The 16,239-nt window shown below is 36.4% G+C and overlaps 1 protein-coding gene across 1 annotated transcript; it reads left to right on the top strand.

Annotated features, from left to right (window-relative positions):
* The first annotated feature begins 720 nt into the window (after window positions 1-720).
* LOC123628790 (NFKB activating protein) lies at window positions 721-14,340 on the top strand. Its single transcript, XM_045538753.1, has 9 exons — window positions 721-1,268; window positions 3,857-3,937; window positions 5,167-5,237; window positions 5,422-5,562; window positions 7,396-7,459; window positions 8,741-8,850; window positions 8,948-9,023; window positions 9,992-10,141; window positions 14,004-14,340. The coding sequence occupies exons 1-9, from the start codon at window positions 883-885 to the stop codon at window positions 14,176-14,178; spliced, it is 1,254 nt and encodes a 417-aa protein (XP_045394709.1). The 5' UTR covers window positions 721-882; the 3' UTR covers window positions 14,179-14,340.
* Window positions 14,341-16,239: the final 1,899 nt, after the last annotated feature.

Here is a 16,239-nt window from a genome sequence, read left to right as displayed (position 1 = left end):
TGAGCTCTCATGAGGCCACCGCACTCTAGCCCAGGCAACAGAGGGAGACCCTGTCTCAAAATAAGTAAATAAATAAGTAAATAAAATAAAAAAAACAGTAAAAATGAATAGAAATACTGATCATTAGCCATATATTGTTGGACTAGTATATGACGGGACCAGTTTAACGGGCTAGACAAAGATGAGATCACAAGTTCATTGTTCTGGAGCATACTGGTGGAAATGGGTGGCTAGGGGATAAGTATGCAGTTTTTCTCTGGGCTGTGAACATAACTGGAGTTTATCAGGCTCAAGTCATTAACATAAGAATTTGTGCCTTCTAAGCTAACTGGGCAGTATGGGGCTTACTTTATAGCTCTCTACCAATCACGATAAACTCCTTATATTGCTTGGGATTGGAAAGAAAAAGAAAAACTAAATTATATAATTTATACTTCTGTACATAACATATAAAATATATATATAATTACAAACAGAAAGTACACGAAACACAAGCAGAACTGTGTTGTTCATACGGCCACTCAGTGAAATGTATCCTGTGTTCCGTCGTCCTTCCCTTCAGATATCTCAAGTACGAGGCTGAGAAAGGACGTGGTCTCCTATCCACGTTAGATATGAAGAGCCTCACTCGGAACTGGAGGGATATATGAACCCGGTTGTCTCACCGGCTTATTTATACCGATACACACATCGCTTTCCGTTGGCGAGGACCGCCTAGGTTCGGGGAAGGGATTTGCTGACGTACCCGGAACTGTTTCCAAGGTTTCGTCATGTTTGGGTGGTTGCGTGGCTGCAGGATCTGGGAACCAAGGCAACCGAGATCTTCCCAAGGCTCGCGAGAGCGCCCCCTTCTTCCGCAGCTTTGGGAACCCAGGAGTAGCCATGGCTCCGGTATCCAGCTCGCGCAGCCCGGAGGGGGAGGCCTTGGGCTCCAGTGGAAAACGTCGCAGTTCGTCGAGGAGTCCCAAGCCCAGCAAATCTGCTCGCTCTCCACGGAGCCGCCGCTCGCGTTCTCACTCTTGCTCTCGGTCCGGGGACAGGAATGGCTTGAGCCATCACCTGGGTGGTCTCAGCCAAGGCTCCCGAAACCAGTCCTACCGCTCCCGCTCGCGGTCGCGTTCTCGAGAGCGGCCCTCTGCACCGCGCGGCACCACCTTCGCTTCTGCCTCGTCGTCCGCCTATTATGGCGGCTACTCGCGCCCCTATGGGAGCGACAAGCCATGGCCTAGCCTTCTCGACAAGGAGAGGGAGGAGAGCCTGCGGCAGAAGTGAGTGAGACGGCCGCACCTTCTCGTGTACGAGCCCATCTGCCTTTGGAGTCTGATTTATCGTTCATTCCGCTTCTTACTATTTGCGTTTCGCTCACTCTGCCTGCCCTGCGCCCATTTTCATGCCTTTCTTTAATCCACCCACGACAACCCTTTATTCTTCCTTTTCTCTTACATTTTCTCTCATCCTCGGGCCCCTTCTTACAGTGCCTTAGTCTCCTACAATCCCTCTCCGCCTCCTGGTTTGTTAGCGGACATGGCCAAGAGCCTCAGACCTGCCAGAATTGTAGTATTTACTTGGTTGTATCGTTGTAATTCGTAAACATATTTTTATTCCCCACTAGACTGAACTCGTGGAAAGGAGGAGCCCTATTTTATTAATCACAGAATTCGCAGTGCCTAACACTTTGTAAGCGTGCAACCATTGCTTGTTGAAGGAAGGAACAGACAGGTTTGAGATAACAGGATATGTAAGTGAAAATGTTTTGTAGGGAATTAGGAAGGGTTTAAATTGGAGAGGAGGAAAACCATTTTCTCAGACAAGATAATTACATAAATGTAGGAAGAGCGATCTGCTAAGCTGTGGATGAGGCTACTTTGAGAAAGGTCTTGTTAAAAATGATCTCCTCAATCTTGATGAAAAATGACACAAGGATGAGATCAGATCTCCTCTAATGAGAGTGAATATTGGAGTGGAAAAATACATAGTTTAAGAAGAAGAAAGGAAAAGGCTTATAATTATTGCTGTGTAGGTCTTAATATCTAAAGTTTATTAACTGTTAAATTATGTGTCAGGCACTGTACTAAGTGATTTACATGCACTATATATTTTTAAAAAACAAGAACTTTAGAAATATTACAGGCATTGAGGGGCAGGTAAAAGTTTCATCATTTGGGATATGTCTTCATGATTCTTTTACTTCCATCAATGAGAGATAATAAAGTGTAGTGATGAAAAAGACATGCTCCAGAATCAGACTGCCTGAGTTTGAAGCTCTTGTCACTTAATAGCAGTATGACCTTGGACAAGTAATTTAACCTCTCTGAGCTTCCATTCCTCGCCATTAAAAAGGGGATAAAATTAGTACCAAGGTTTTTAGGGTTATAATAATTTAATGCCTAGAACATAATAAATGTTCCATAAGTGTTAGCCATTAGTGCTTCATGCACGGGAGCAGAAACAGTAAAAACAGTCCTGAGTTAGTGTTGGAGACCTATCTCTCCAAGTTCAGTTTTTCAGAAAGATACTCACAGGCTATGTCAATCAAAAAGCAAGTGGCTTCTGATTGGATAATCTTCACAAAAAGATGTCAGAACTGCTTGGATGAAATTTGTATATGTACGTTTGGAAGATAAATAACAATACAGATGAAGGCTAGTGGGAACTGGTATGAGAACAGGACTTAGTGTTCTTTACAGTCCAGTGGGCATTCTTCCCCCTATATGCATAAATTTCAAATACATTTATAAGTATGTACCCTTTTAGATTGTTTCTTCAAGTGGGAAACCCTTTGAGTCTGACTCTGCATAGTTATCCTACCTTTTCCCCTGAACAAAGGTGTAGAAAATTGGCAGGGTGTGGTGGCTTATGCCTGTAATCCCAGCACTTTGGGAGGCTGAGGTGGGAGGATTGCTTGAAACTAGGAGTTCGAGACCAGCCTGGGCTCTCTACAAAATAATTTAAAAATTAGGTATGGTGGTGAGTGCCTCTAGTCCTAGCTACTAGGGAGCCTGAGGCAGGAGGATCACTTGAGCCCAGGAGTTTGAGGTTACAGTCAGCTATGTTCACTGCATTCCAGCCTGGGTGACAGAGGGAGACCCTGTCTCTTAAAAAAAAAAGTAGAAAATAATTTATTCAAACAAATCAATTATGTTTATTTTGTAAATTAAAAAAATGGAATCATAAGCAACTAAACTTTGAGAAATTGAGCCTTAATTTTTTGTTTTGTTTTTTACTTTATAAATAATAGCAAAAATTAAAACAGAAGAAACCAAAAATATTATAAAACAAAAGAAGAAAAAGATTTTAGTGCCCTCCAAATAGTAGAGAATGTACTGCTTTTCCAAAAGAAACTAAAAGGAAAACAGAGGGAACAAATTCTGTATCTCATTGAGTACAATTTTTGTCAAGTAAAACTTTAATTTTTCAGAACTCTCTTTATTTTCTACTTCGAATGCATCCTTCAATAATTCCTGCGTTTCTGAAAACTGAAGGTTTGACCAGATCAAAGGAGACCTCTCTTTACTTTCATAAATGTATATAAACAAATGAAGTTATTTCCAAATGTATAACTGTTTCTGTCAAATATGACAGATGTTGAGATGAGCAGTTAGAAGCTATGTCATTCATTTGGCAAAAGGGGTACACTTGACAGTCTCCCAAACTATCATTTCTGCAGTCTGTATCATTTGATAGTATTATGAGAACATCAAATCCTAAGTGATGAGTTTACATTTAAACCAAGTTTTTATTAATGTTTAAAATACTAAGGGAAAATAGAACTTGACAGGACTCCTGTTGAATTTGATTATATATTTAGGAAACAATTCAGCCATTGAGTTATAATTTACATGTCTGTATCTTCTAGGAGATTAAGTGAGAGAGAAAGGATTGGAGAGCTGGGAGCTCCTGAAGTGTGGGGACTTTCTCCAAAGAATCCTGAACCAGAGTAAGTGGTTAAAAAAATACTTAAAATATGTTATGACATTTGTTTAAATCCTGAGTCTGTTGTAAAAATTTTTGTTAAGTGAAGAACTTTAAGTATTACTATATCTCCCATTTTTCTTCTTTTTTGTGATTTATGCTCTTTAACCCCTTAGGTTTTAAAAATATGGAATATATCTAAGTATTAAGACATGTTGCTAGGAGATGTTAGTAGATTTTAAATTGTAATTCATAGGGTGCTAATTTCCTATTCATAGAAAGGTTCAGTATTAAAACAAATAGTACATTTATATTATAAATATTTTTAATTTATTTTCTCAACTAACCCAGTAGCAGATTGCATGCCAGGTATTAGTATTATAAAGGGATTTTTAAAAATGAATGGTTTTGTTTAGTTGATTTCCTATATATAATACTATCTGAATGCTTAATGCTTTTTCTTTTTGTTTATTTCTTTTGGTGCTACTCATAAGTTTCTTCTTCTATTTCTATGTCTGCTTTAGGTTGAGTTGAGACAATGTGCTTGACAGGTAAACCTGTAATTTGTGACACGATGATAAAGCGTTATTATCTGAAACTTATTCTTATAGATACCTTTGGAAAATGTTCAAGGAGCCTGAATTCATGGAATTAGAGTTGGAAGAAACCCTAAAAATGATTTTCTAGACAATACCTAAGTTATTCCAGGTGTGCTCTTCAGAGGAAAAGATTATATGATATGGAAACTCCTTTTCTAAACTATCATAGAACTTTACTAATACTCATTTTCAGAATTCTCTGCAACAGAAAGAAATCTCTTTAGACTGTAGTTTGTTGGGTTCTTGCTCTGAAGACACAGAACAGTTGCTCTACTATATGTCCTTTACACACTTAGAATAAAATTATGAAGTCTTCCCTCAGCCTTCTTATATCTAGTTGCTTTCATCTTTCTTTATGATTCCTGTTTGTCTATTTTTGCCCTGTAGTTTCTTCTGAAAATATAAATCCTCCATGCTGCTTTGTTTGAATAGCACTCTGTAAACACTAAAGCATTATGCAAATGTAATTTATCTTTTTATTATGAAGGTGGTAGACCCTTGAATTCCAGTCTTACGCAAGTAGTCCAGTGCTTGCTTTTAATGGTTCTTGGACAATCGATGCTGTTACTGAAAAAGTTTAAGTCCATATTTTTACACTCTGTGTTCTATATCTCATCACTTTTCTAATCCTTATGACCATTTTCTTTAAATTCAGCTCTGATGAACATACACCAGTAGAGGATGAAGAACCAAAGAAAAGTACTTCTTCAGCTTCTTCTTCAGAAGGTATTTTTTTAAATACAGAGGTATTTCGTTGAGAAGTTTAAAAAATAAATTTATAAATAGTTGAGCATTAGGCTTTGCATTTATTCAAATTGCTCATCATCTATTCCTTTTCAGTATTTCAAATAGAATAAAATTGATGTTCAGAAATACTTTTTTAGAAGTTTTTTATTTGTATTTTCTATAGAAGAAAAAAAGAAGAAGAAAAAGTCTAGTCATTCAAAAGAAAGGTCCAAGAAAAGGAGAAAGAAAAAATCATCTAAAAGAAGACACAAGAAGTATTCTGAAGATAGCGACAGTGACTCTGATTCTGAAACAGACTCTAGTGGTAAGAAAGCCAACGTTATTCTGCAAGCCTTGCCTCAAAACTAGTTTTACTTATTTTTCTTTTTTTGAGATAGGAATCTTGCTCTGTTGCCTGGGTGGGAGTGACGTGGTGTCATCATAGCTCACTGCAGCCTCCAACTCCTGGGCTCAAGCGATCCCCCTGTCTCAGCCTCCGGAGGAGCTGGGATCAAGTGTGTGCCACCACACTCGGCCTAGTTTTACTTCTTAAAACTTATTTTAGAAGACATTTCTTAAAAAACAATAGTAATAGTGAAGAGTTTTTGAACGCTTGCTGACTTTGTGCTAGGCATTCTGATAAGTGCTTTATCTTCATTATTGCCATTTAATCCATATAATAATATCTGTAGGGTACGTCTTATAGATGAAGAAATAGAGGCACAGAACAGGTGATAAGTATCTCACCCAAGCTCAGGCAGTTGGGATTCAAACCTAAGCAGTCTGACTCTAGGTGGGTTGTGCATAGTTTTACGAGTCATGTGGTACCAGACCAAGTCAGGGGTTTGGGCTGCACCAGAGTAAGCCTTACTGGGCTGCATCAGCCCAGTGGAAGGGCTCTTATGTGTAATTCTCATGCCCAGTGGGCATGTCTGTACAATTTTCAAAAATTATAGAGACATGCCATAAAGTACCCTGTTCAGGCTGGCTGCTGATTGATGCAAGGTACCCCTTTTGGGATGGTACATCACAAAAAGCCATGTTTTTGTGATATCTCCACTGATGATTGACCAGAAGGTACCTCCTATGAATTGGCACATTACACAAAGGCTTCCATTCCTCTGCTATCGCCTGGGTTCCTTGGCCCCCAATATCACTTCTCTTCACTACTGGAAGACAAAACTTTTAGTCCCCTACTTAAAATCCTTCAATAGCTCTCCATAGGCTTCAGGGTAAAGTTCAGACCCTGATTGATCTCTCTCTAATCACATATACCCTGTCACTCTGTCTTGTACTATCCTCTGTAGCCTGACAGCTACTTTCTGTCTCCTCAGTATTCCATGTTCTTTCTCTTGACTGTGTTACTTGGTACAGAAAGTCCCTCTGCCTAATGCCAGCCTGTCCCTCCATCCAGCTTGGCTTACTCATTGCAACAATAGGCGAGCATTACTTTTGTAATCAACTGATTTTAAAAAGAATTAGCTTAAAAATCACCTTTTCCTAGTTAACCATTCTTCAACCACCCTCTCCAAAGCAATCTGATTTTGAGACTCCTCTGTATGTCCAGAGCACCCCAAGCTTCCCTCTGTTGTTTCAGATTGTATTTATGTCTTTACCGGTCTCCTTCATTAGACTGAGCTCCTGGAAAGCACTCTCCTTCCCCTCTCCAGCACATACAGTTTTTTTCCCCTTTTTATCATGAAAATCTTCAAATATTCAGAAAAGTCAAGAGAATAGTATAATTAATGCCATATACTTATCACCCAGATTTAACAGTTGCTAGTATTTTGACATATTTGCTTCAAGGATGAGTTTTTTCTGAGATAGTCTAAGTAAATTATAAATATCATCACACTTTCAGACTAAATATTTTTGTATGCATCTCTACAAAATAAAAGGCAGTTTTCTACTTAAGCACAATACTGTCTCACACAATAAAATTCATAATAATACCCTATTATCACCTAATACCTAGTGTACCTTTAATTTTTGTGTCCCCAATGCTTAGTACACTTTCTGATAAATAGGAAGAAATGTTTCAATGAATTAATTTCTCTGTAACAAAAAATGGGACAGCAGTAGGATATGTATCTACTCAAAAGTATTGGGGTTTTAGTTTAAATTTTTTTCTCAATTAATAATGTGCTTTAATTTTCAGATGAAGATACAAAAAGGAGGGCAAAGAAAGCCAAGAAGAAGGAAAGGAAGAAGAAACACAGATCGTCAGTTTTGTTTAATTTTTATTGTAGAAAAGTTCAAATATATATAAAATTACGTAAAGTAGTATAATGATCCCCCATGTACCCATCACCCAATTTGAACAATTATCAACTCATAGGCAGTCTCCATCATCAACCCCATTTATTTTGGAACCAATCTCAGATATTATTCCATCTATAAAGAATTCAGCACCTTTCTTTAAAAGATAGGCATTCTTTCTTTCTTTTTTTTTTTTAACAGACAGGGTCTCGCTCTGTCACCCAGGCTGGAATGCAGTGGCACAATCATAGCTCGCTGTAACCTCGGACTCCTGGGCTCAAGCAATCTTCCCTCCTTGGCCTCCCAAAGTGCTGGGGTTACAGGCATGAGCCATCTTGCCCAGCCTTCATTCTTTTGTTTTTATAAAACCATAACTACAATACTAGAATATTTATCACACCTAAAATATTTAACAATAGTTCCTCAATTCTCAGCAGTTTTTTCCTACAGTTTATTCTAATCAGGATACAAATAATATCCATAAATTGCATGATTGTATTCTTATGGTATCCTTTAGCATGTTCTTCTGTCCTCTGTATTTCTTGTAGATTGATAGGTCTAGAGGCTTGACAATGTTCAGATTTGAGTTTTGGGCAGGAATACTTCATAGGTGGTGCTGTGTACTTCCATTAGGAGGCAAATAAATGTCTGGTTGTCTCTTTTTATCACATTAGCAGCCATTGATGTTCATTGCCTAGATCCATTATTTCATTAGGGATTGCAAAATGGTGAAAGTCTAATTCTGGCTTTCCTTCTTCATTTGTTAGGTAGGATAATTCTATAAGATAAGCTTACCCTCATCAACTATTTAGATACCCTGAAATACAGTTTGTATAGTTAAGTCAGGATAATTGATTTTGTTGTTGTCTTCAAAATAATGGGTTGGATTTTTTTAATATCATTATGAACTCAAGGATTTAAACATATTTGATGTATTTTAATTTATTGTACTTTATTATTAATGCTCAAATTGATAAGAGTCATTTTTATGCTGTTTTATTTATGTTGTTTTTATACAACATGAGAACTATATTTCATGATTCCCTTCAGTGATCTTTTTTATAGTTGAAATGATTTGGTTAAATAAGTTAGAAGATTTTTTTAATTAAAATTATTCTCTAGCAAGTTTGAATAAGCTGGGAATTCAGGTCATTTTAATGTCTTACCTTTCATTGCCTTAATATTCCCATGCCCTTTAACATGGGAATATTAAATGAATTTGTATCAAATTATAATCCCCACAGGAAGAAATACAAGAAAAAGAAGTCTAAGAAGAGCAGAAAAGAATCCAGTGATTCAAGCTCTAAAGAGTCCCAAGAAGAGTTTCTGGAGAATCCCTGGAAGGATCGATCAAGTAGGTTCTTCTGATAGACTTTAACTCAGAACAGATGAAACATTAAAGTAACTGATTAGTCAAAATGTAAATGTGTTTCTGAACATCTTCCATGCAGAGGCTGAAGAACCCTCAGATTTGATTGGCCCAGAGGCTCCAAAAACACTTGCCTCTCAAGATGATAAACCTTTGAAGTAAGTAGTAGTGCATTTATAATATTTAAAGTACCTTCCAAAAAGTATGCTTCTAACTTACCTTGCCAAGTTTATCTCCCTCTATTCCCTTATTTATACCCCAGGCTCCAACTGATTGTGCACTTTCCCACTTTTGGGCCTTGTTCAGCTTGTTTCTTCCCCCAACATGCCTTACCTTCTTTTCTCTGCCTTCTGTTTTCTTTCCTACCCCCAATTTCTTCATATTAAAATCCTTGCCATCCTTTAAAGCCCTTTTCAAAAGGATGGGCATATGCTCATTCCCAATACTTCCCCTCCACAAGTAGATGTGATTTCTATCCCTCTTTAATCCTCACAGCATTTTCTATTTCTTTTATGCAATATATTTTATATATTTTACCTTGTATTACAGTTACATTCTTATTAATATGTAAACTCCACAAGGACAGATTAGTTTTGTATTACAAGCTTTGGATTTAATAGGTACATAAGAAACATTCACTGAGTTGAATGAAGGGATGGTAGCTTTTAAAATCCTTTGAAGGAAAGTTAATTGATAATTGTCACTATATATCATTAGTTTTGGCTATAAATGTAAAAAGTATGTTAATTTGAGATATATTACTTCTTTACTTTAGATTTTTTTGAGGGGAAAAGGGAATCAACTGGAAGCAGAACCTGTAATGGCAATACCTATAGGGGTAAATTAATCCATAATTGTAAACTACGAATCTGCACTCACTAACATCACTTCTTTTGTTCTTCCAAAATATTTCTACATTTCTGGGTTAGTTATATCGGTCATAGTGCAATGTTCACTAATTAAAATGAAGTAATTCACATTGGGCTTCCCAAAACACTACTGCTGAGTATTGTTACTACCAATCTTGTCTGGGAGAAAATGTTTTCTTGTGCTCTCTTTAGATGATGTGCTTTTTTATATTGAGATCGTCTAATGGGCCTTTTCTGAATTCTGAATTACTTTGTAGCTATGGCCATGCTCTGTTACCTGGTGAAGGAGCAGCTATGGCTGAATATGTAAAAGCTGGAAAACGTATCCCACGAAGAGGTGAAATTGGCTTGACAAGTGAAGAAATTGCATCATTTGAATGCTCAGGTTACGTAATGAGTGGCAGCAGGTATGTTGTTAGCATTGAGGTCAGTTTCCATGATTAGATCTTTTCTTTCTTACTACCAAAATTATATTTTGGTGACTAATTTTCATTATGTGATTATTCCTTTTTTTTTTCTTAACCTCAAGTAGGAAAGTGTAAGTGACTATTCCTAATGAAAAATAGAGTGTAAATCATGGTTTGATATTAGTTTTATTGGTATAATCACGGTTGTCTAAAATCCCAAACATATATGCAAGTCAGCCTCAAACTCAGCTATATCTCCAACTTCAAAGAATCAATCTTTCCAGTGTTGTTTCCTAATCGATATTTTGGTACAGATATTTTATGCACTGGAGGACATAGATAAATTCATCTATTTATCACTGCCCCATGAGGAATGTGGCATTTTGGTAGTTATAAAAGCATTTTTATAAGTCAGTGTTGCCTAGTTTGCAAGTTTGCCTCCTGTTTTATGTGGACCCAGGTTTCTGAGAATGAATAACAGAAAAGGATGATGAAAGACATCAGGTTGGCATGGGGAAATGAATATAAAATTAGGGAAAAGAAAGTGGCCGGGCGCGGTGGCTCACGCCTGTAATCCTGGCACTCTGGGAGGCCGAGGCGGGTGGATTGCTCGAGGTCAGGAGTTCGAGACCAGCCTGAGCAAGAGTGAGACCCTGTCTCTACCAAAAATAGAAAGAAATGATTTGGACAGCTAAAAATCTATATAGAAAAACTTAGCCGGGCATGATGGCACATGCCTGTAGTCCCAGCTGCTCGGGAGGCTGAGGCAGTAGGATCGCTTAAGCCCAGGAGTTTGAGGTTGCTGTGAGCTAGGCTGATGCCACGGCACTCACTCTAGCCCAGGTGACAAAGCGAGACTCTGTCTCAAACAAAAAAAAAAACAAAAAAAAGAAAGCAAAGTACCAGGAAGAACCAGAAGAATAAGCTAATAATACGGCAATACTAAGATCAAATTGAAGTTTGGATTCTTTAAAGCCTTATAAACTTTTAAGTAGGTAACTATTTTTAAATGACACTGGGGCAAATATTTACAGAACCCCAGAAGTACTTCCAGAATCTTGGAATTCTGAGGACCAATATTTGAAACATTATATCAGAGGATCAGCACAGTAAGACAAGAAAAAGAAATTAGAAGTATAAGAATTGGAAAGGAGGATATAACCGTGTCATTTTTTGTGAATAATATGATTGTTTACATAGAAAATCCCAAAGAATCTTCAGATGAATTATAAGTAAGAGGAAAGTTTAACAAATGGTTGGATATAAGGTTTATATACAAAATCAATTGCATTTCTATATGCCAGCAACAGACAACTAGAAAGTATAATTAAATAAAAAGAAAACAACACTTATAATAATATCAGAGAATATGAAGGACTTAAGAATCAATCTTAACAAAAGATGCCCAAGATCTCTACAGGGAAAACTATAAAACATTATTAAGAGACATTATCAAACTGAAGGGACTTGAGAACAAGAAAAGAAAAAAAAACATTATTAAGAGACATTGAAGAAAACCTAAGTGGAGAAAATGCCATGTTCACTGATAGGAAGCCAATATTGTAAAGTTGACAGTTCTTCCCAAATTGTGATCTATAGATTCAATTACAGTTCCAAACAAAATCACGACAGAGTTTATCCTGAAACTTAATAAGCTAATTCTTTTTTTTATTTTTATTTTTATTTTTATTTTTTTTTTTTGAGACAGAGTCTCGCTTTGTTGCCCAGGCTAGAATGAGTGCTGTGGCATCAGCCTAGCTCACAGCAACCTCAGACTCCTTGGCTTAAGCAATCCTACTGCCTCAGCCTCCCGAGTAGCTGGGACTACAGGCATGCGCCACTATGCCCGGCTAATTTTTTCTATGTAGATTTTTAGTTGTCCAGATAATTTCTTTCTATTTTTAGTACAGACGAGGTCTCACTCTTGCTCAGGCTGGTCTCAAACTCCTGACCTCGAGCAATCCACCTGCCTCGGCCTCCCAGAGTGTTAGGATTACAGGCGTGAGCCACCGCGCCCGGCCTTTAATAAGCTAATTCTAAAATGTACGTGAGACTAAAAGGCCAAGAATAGCCAGGTCACTTCCAAAGGAAAAGAGGAAGGTGAGATTTGCCCTACCAGATATGAGGATTTATTATGAAGCTTACAGTGCTTTTAGAAAGCAAAGAGGAACAACCATATTTTTCAGTGGAATAAAATAGAGTCCAAGGGCAGAACCATACATGTTTGGAACATCAATGTATGAAAGAGATGGCATGTTAGATCATTGGGAAATGAAGGAACTGTTCAATAAATGGAACAGGAAAAAAATGATTATCCATATGGAAAAAGATGAAGGTAGGACCCTACATCACTAAACATAAAAATCAATGCAGCTAGATTAAGGACTTTAAGAGCAGATCTCTTTTAGACCTTGGAGTGGGGAAGCATTTTTAAAGAAAACAATAAAAAGCCATAAAATAAAATAAAATATTGATAAATTTACCTAGGTTAAAAGTAAGAACTTGTGTTCATCAAATGACACCTTAAAATGAGTAAAAAGACAAGTTCCAAGCTGGGATAAGATCTTGGAATATACACAACTGATAAAGAGTTAGTATTGAGAATATTTAAAGAATATCTATAAACCCAAAAGGAAAATGGGAAAATGACACAAACAGGCATTTGTCAGAAGAAGAACTACATATGGTCCATACATATATGAAAAGATGTTTATTATCATTGGAAATGGAAATCAAGAACATACTGAAATACCATTTTTATACCAATTTGATAGACAAAAGTTCAAAGTTGTAATAATACTAAGCGTTTGAGAGGATGTAGATCTACAGGACCTCTTAAATACTGCTAATGGTGTAAATTGGTACAGACACTTTAGAAAACAGTCTGGGATTGTCTTGGAAAATTGAGCATTCATATACTTTATGACCTGGGTATCCCAGAGAAAATCTTTCCCATGTACTAGAAGACATCTACATGGATGTAGCATCATTCATGTAGCACTATCTGTTCCAATAAACTGCCGCACTCACTGTACCCTAAGCAACCTGACGTTGTTACCTCTTTGATTCTCCCATCTTGTCACTCCCCCACCTTCATGATAACCTGAGATTCTCCCCTCTTCCCCTTACCCAGTTTTTCTCCATTTTTCTAGACATTATGCAAGGTTCTTGAACTGATTGTGTAGAATTGGGTACATATACACAAAAGAGGCAGGTTTTCATGAAGTTTTCCCTCTAAATAAACAGACCTTTTGAAGGTGACATCATAGTTTCCTTCTGCCTCTGCTCCTATCCTTTACTGATTTGGCCCTGGTACAAAACACCTTCTTTCTTTTTTTTTGAGCCACTACTTGATTCTAAGGAAGTTAAATTCAATCATAAAAATTGCTCTTCAATTATAGATTTATACTTGGTTGTGTTGGCTCTTCAATTACAGATTTAGACTTGGTTCCTTTGGTTATATGTAAATTAGAACCTTGAAGAACTTCTACCTAATTGATTACAGGTTAAATCTTTCATCTATCGTACTATCTAATTCCACAAAGGCAAATGGACATATCACCTAGGAAGTTTACTAATTTTCCCATTTCTGGTTATTTTATTGGAAACAACTAAACTTATGCCCTTAGTATTTGAAATTAATAACATTCACCATGTTGACAGAACATCAGAGATCATTATTTGAATACTAGAAATGAATCAACAGATAAAACAAATAATCTTTTGAAAATTTAACCCATTTCAAAAACAGCTTCTGTTTGCCAGCTTTTAAATAGACCACTCTGTATTAAGAAAGGATTAATGAGGATATGCTTTGAACATAATTACTAAGAAATTAAGCCAAAAATAAAATTATCTCCAGGCATCGCCGAATGGAGGCTGTGCGACTGCGAAAAGAGAACCAGATCTATAGTGCTGATGAGAAGAGAGCCCTTGCATCCTTTAACCAAGAAGAGAGACGAAAGAGGGAGAACAAGATTCTGGCCAGTTTTCGAGAGATGGTATACAGAAAGACCAAAGGGAAGGATGACAAATAAAGATTTAATGATTATTCAACAGACATTTTTAACAACAAAAAAGAAAGTCTGAATTCCACACATAAACACAAAAAGATTATTATGCTCTGAAAAAGCTTTAGAGTGCTACTGTGCCTTCTATTTAATTCTTTCAGTCCTTCAATAAAAAGCTGCTTATTGATATAACTTTAGCAAGTTCTTTGGGTTATTTTGGATTGACCATAACTTTCTGGTTTAAAAATCCAAATTATGAATGAAATCCTACTATAGTGGGGGAGGTGGCATGGAGAGAAAGTGTCAGTGAGATGAGGAACTTAAATCTCATGCTATGGGACAGTGCTCTACAGGAAGCCCATCCCACCCTCACCTCTACCCCAACTGAACTTGTGGGAAATTATCATTCCTCTCTGTTCAATGTGTTATAAATTGACTTGATAGAAACATATAGGAGGCCACTTTTGTTAACAAAATGAAGGCATTGCTGAAAAAAGCAAATCTGGAATTTGAAAACTGACTTGTGTAATACAATATATAGTCTGCCTTGGAAATAATGTATTTTGGTTTAAATCCCTACCTCCACTCCAAAACCAAAAAGCAAACTAATCCACAGACTTGTTGAATTAAAAATGTGAACATTAGGTTTCTTAAATTCTTGGTAAGTTACTTAAAAATGGTTCATTCAAATATAAAGTCTTGGGGAGTCTACTGTTGTGCCAATGTAAGTACATTTTTCAATCTAAGCTGTACTTTGATGATAGGATAACATCTAGAAAGAATGAGAGTCAACTATGATCAAGAGTTCTGATAGGAAAAATATAATGAATCAGTATTTTATCTTAGTTGTTTTGTAAGGATGAAGCTAAAATGATACTAAACATGTTTTAACTCTGTCCTTTGTGTAATAAGCAGATTTCATTTTAAACATTCACACCTGTCAGTGTATTTTTTTACATGTCATTCAATTTAATCCTTAATGTTGTATAGAACCCCCTCACTTTATCACTGTTTTATGCTATTACTGACTTTTAAGTTTGGAAGAAATGGAAAATTGTGGGATTATGAAATCATGATCTTTTTCCGTCACTTACTTTGTTCAATTTTAGGGAACAGTGGAAGTTTTGGCTTCTTCTGGTAAGGTTGTTTTGATCTGCATTGTTATTACATGTCTAGGATAAATTGAAATTACCTGAGTGACGGGGAAATTCTGACTATGCTGTTATAAAATGCCCTCTCACCTTAAAGTGGTTATTTTTCAAAAGTTTTAAAGCAGTCATATTTCAAAGTATAGAGCAAAATTTTTACTGTTTAACATATGTTCTAGGAAAATGTCTACTTTTAACCCACACCTACTGAACTAAACAGCAGTCAGCATGTAGCAACATTTATGACCCCTGAATTTGAAATGATTTGTATTTATTTATATTTCATCAGAGTTGCTGTCTAGCCTAATAAATCTGTAGATTCCTTAAGTTAAAAGGAAACTAGCTTCCAAACTTGTGAGTCTTAATCCATCTACTTTCCTGTATAATAAAACCTAAATTTTATAATCCCACTTAAAAATTTTATTCTCTAAGGGCATTATCTTTTTGTTACTGATTCCTAGAGACTGAATGTGAGTATGTTCTCTTATTTTCAGTAGGCAAGGTAGTTTAAATGCAGCAATTTTTTGATATGTGAATATTGTGAATTTTCATTTGATTCTCCTGTCTCCTCTATAGAGTAGATATTCAACAAATGTTTGTTAAGTAAATGAAAGAGAAGATGTTAATTTATTTCAGAACCATCAGGGTTTGTTCAGGAAAAGTCTGCCCAAAAAATAGCTTCAGTAGCATTTTCTTTGGGAAAGAGAAAAAGAAAAGGGCTAAAAGTATTTTTTTATTTTCAGCTCATGAGTGTTAACTGCTTCAAACAGTGTTTAGTCACCTGAGCCGTAAGTCAAATTGTAGGGTTGTTGTATTTTAAATATATTTTTTGTTCTCTGAGGAGACTTATCTAGTTTCCCACTTCCATGCCTATTGCTCTAATAGGATTTTCCCTCCTTTTTATTTATTGCACAAATATAACAGTAAAAAAAAAGAAGAA

The sequence above is a fragment of the Lemur catta genome, chromosome X, assembly GCF_020740605.2.
Source record: "Lemur catta isolate mLemCat1 chromosome X, mLemCat1.pri, whole genome shotgun sequence".
In the NCBI taxonomy this organism is placed as follows: Eukaryota; Metazoa; Chordata; class Mammalia; order Primates; family Lemuridae; genus Lemur; species Lemur catta.
Note: the sequence above shows the minus strand (reverse complement) of the source record. Positions and strands in the feature narration are given on the sequence as shown.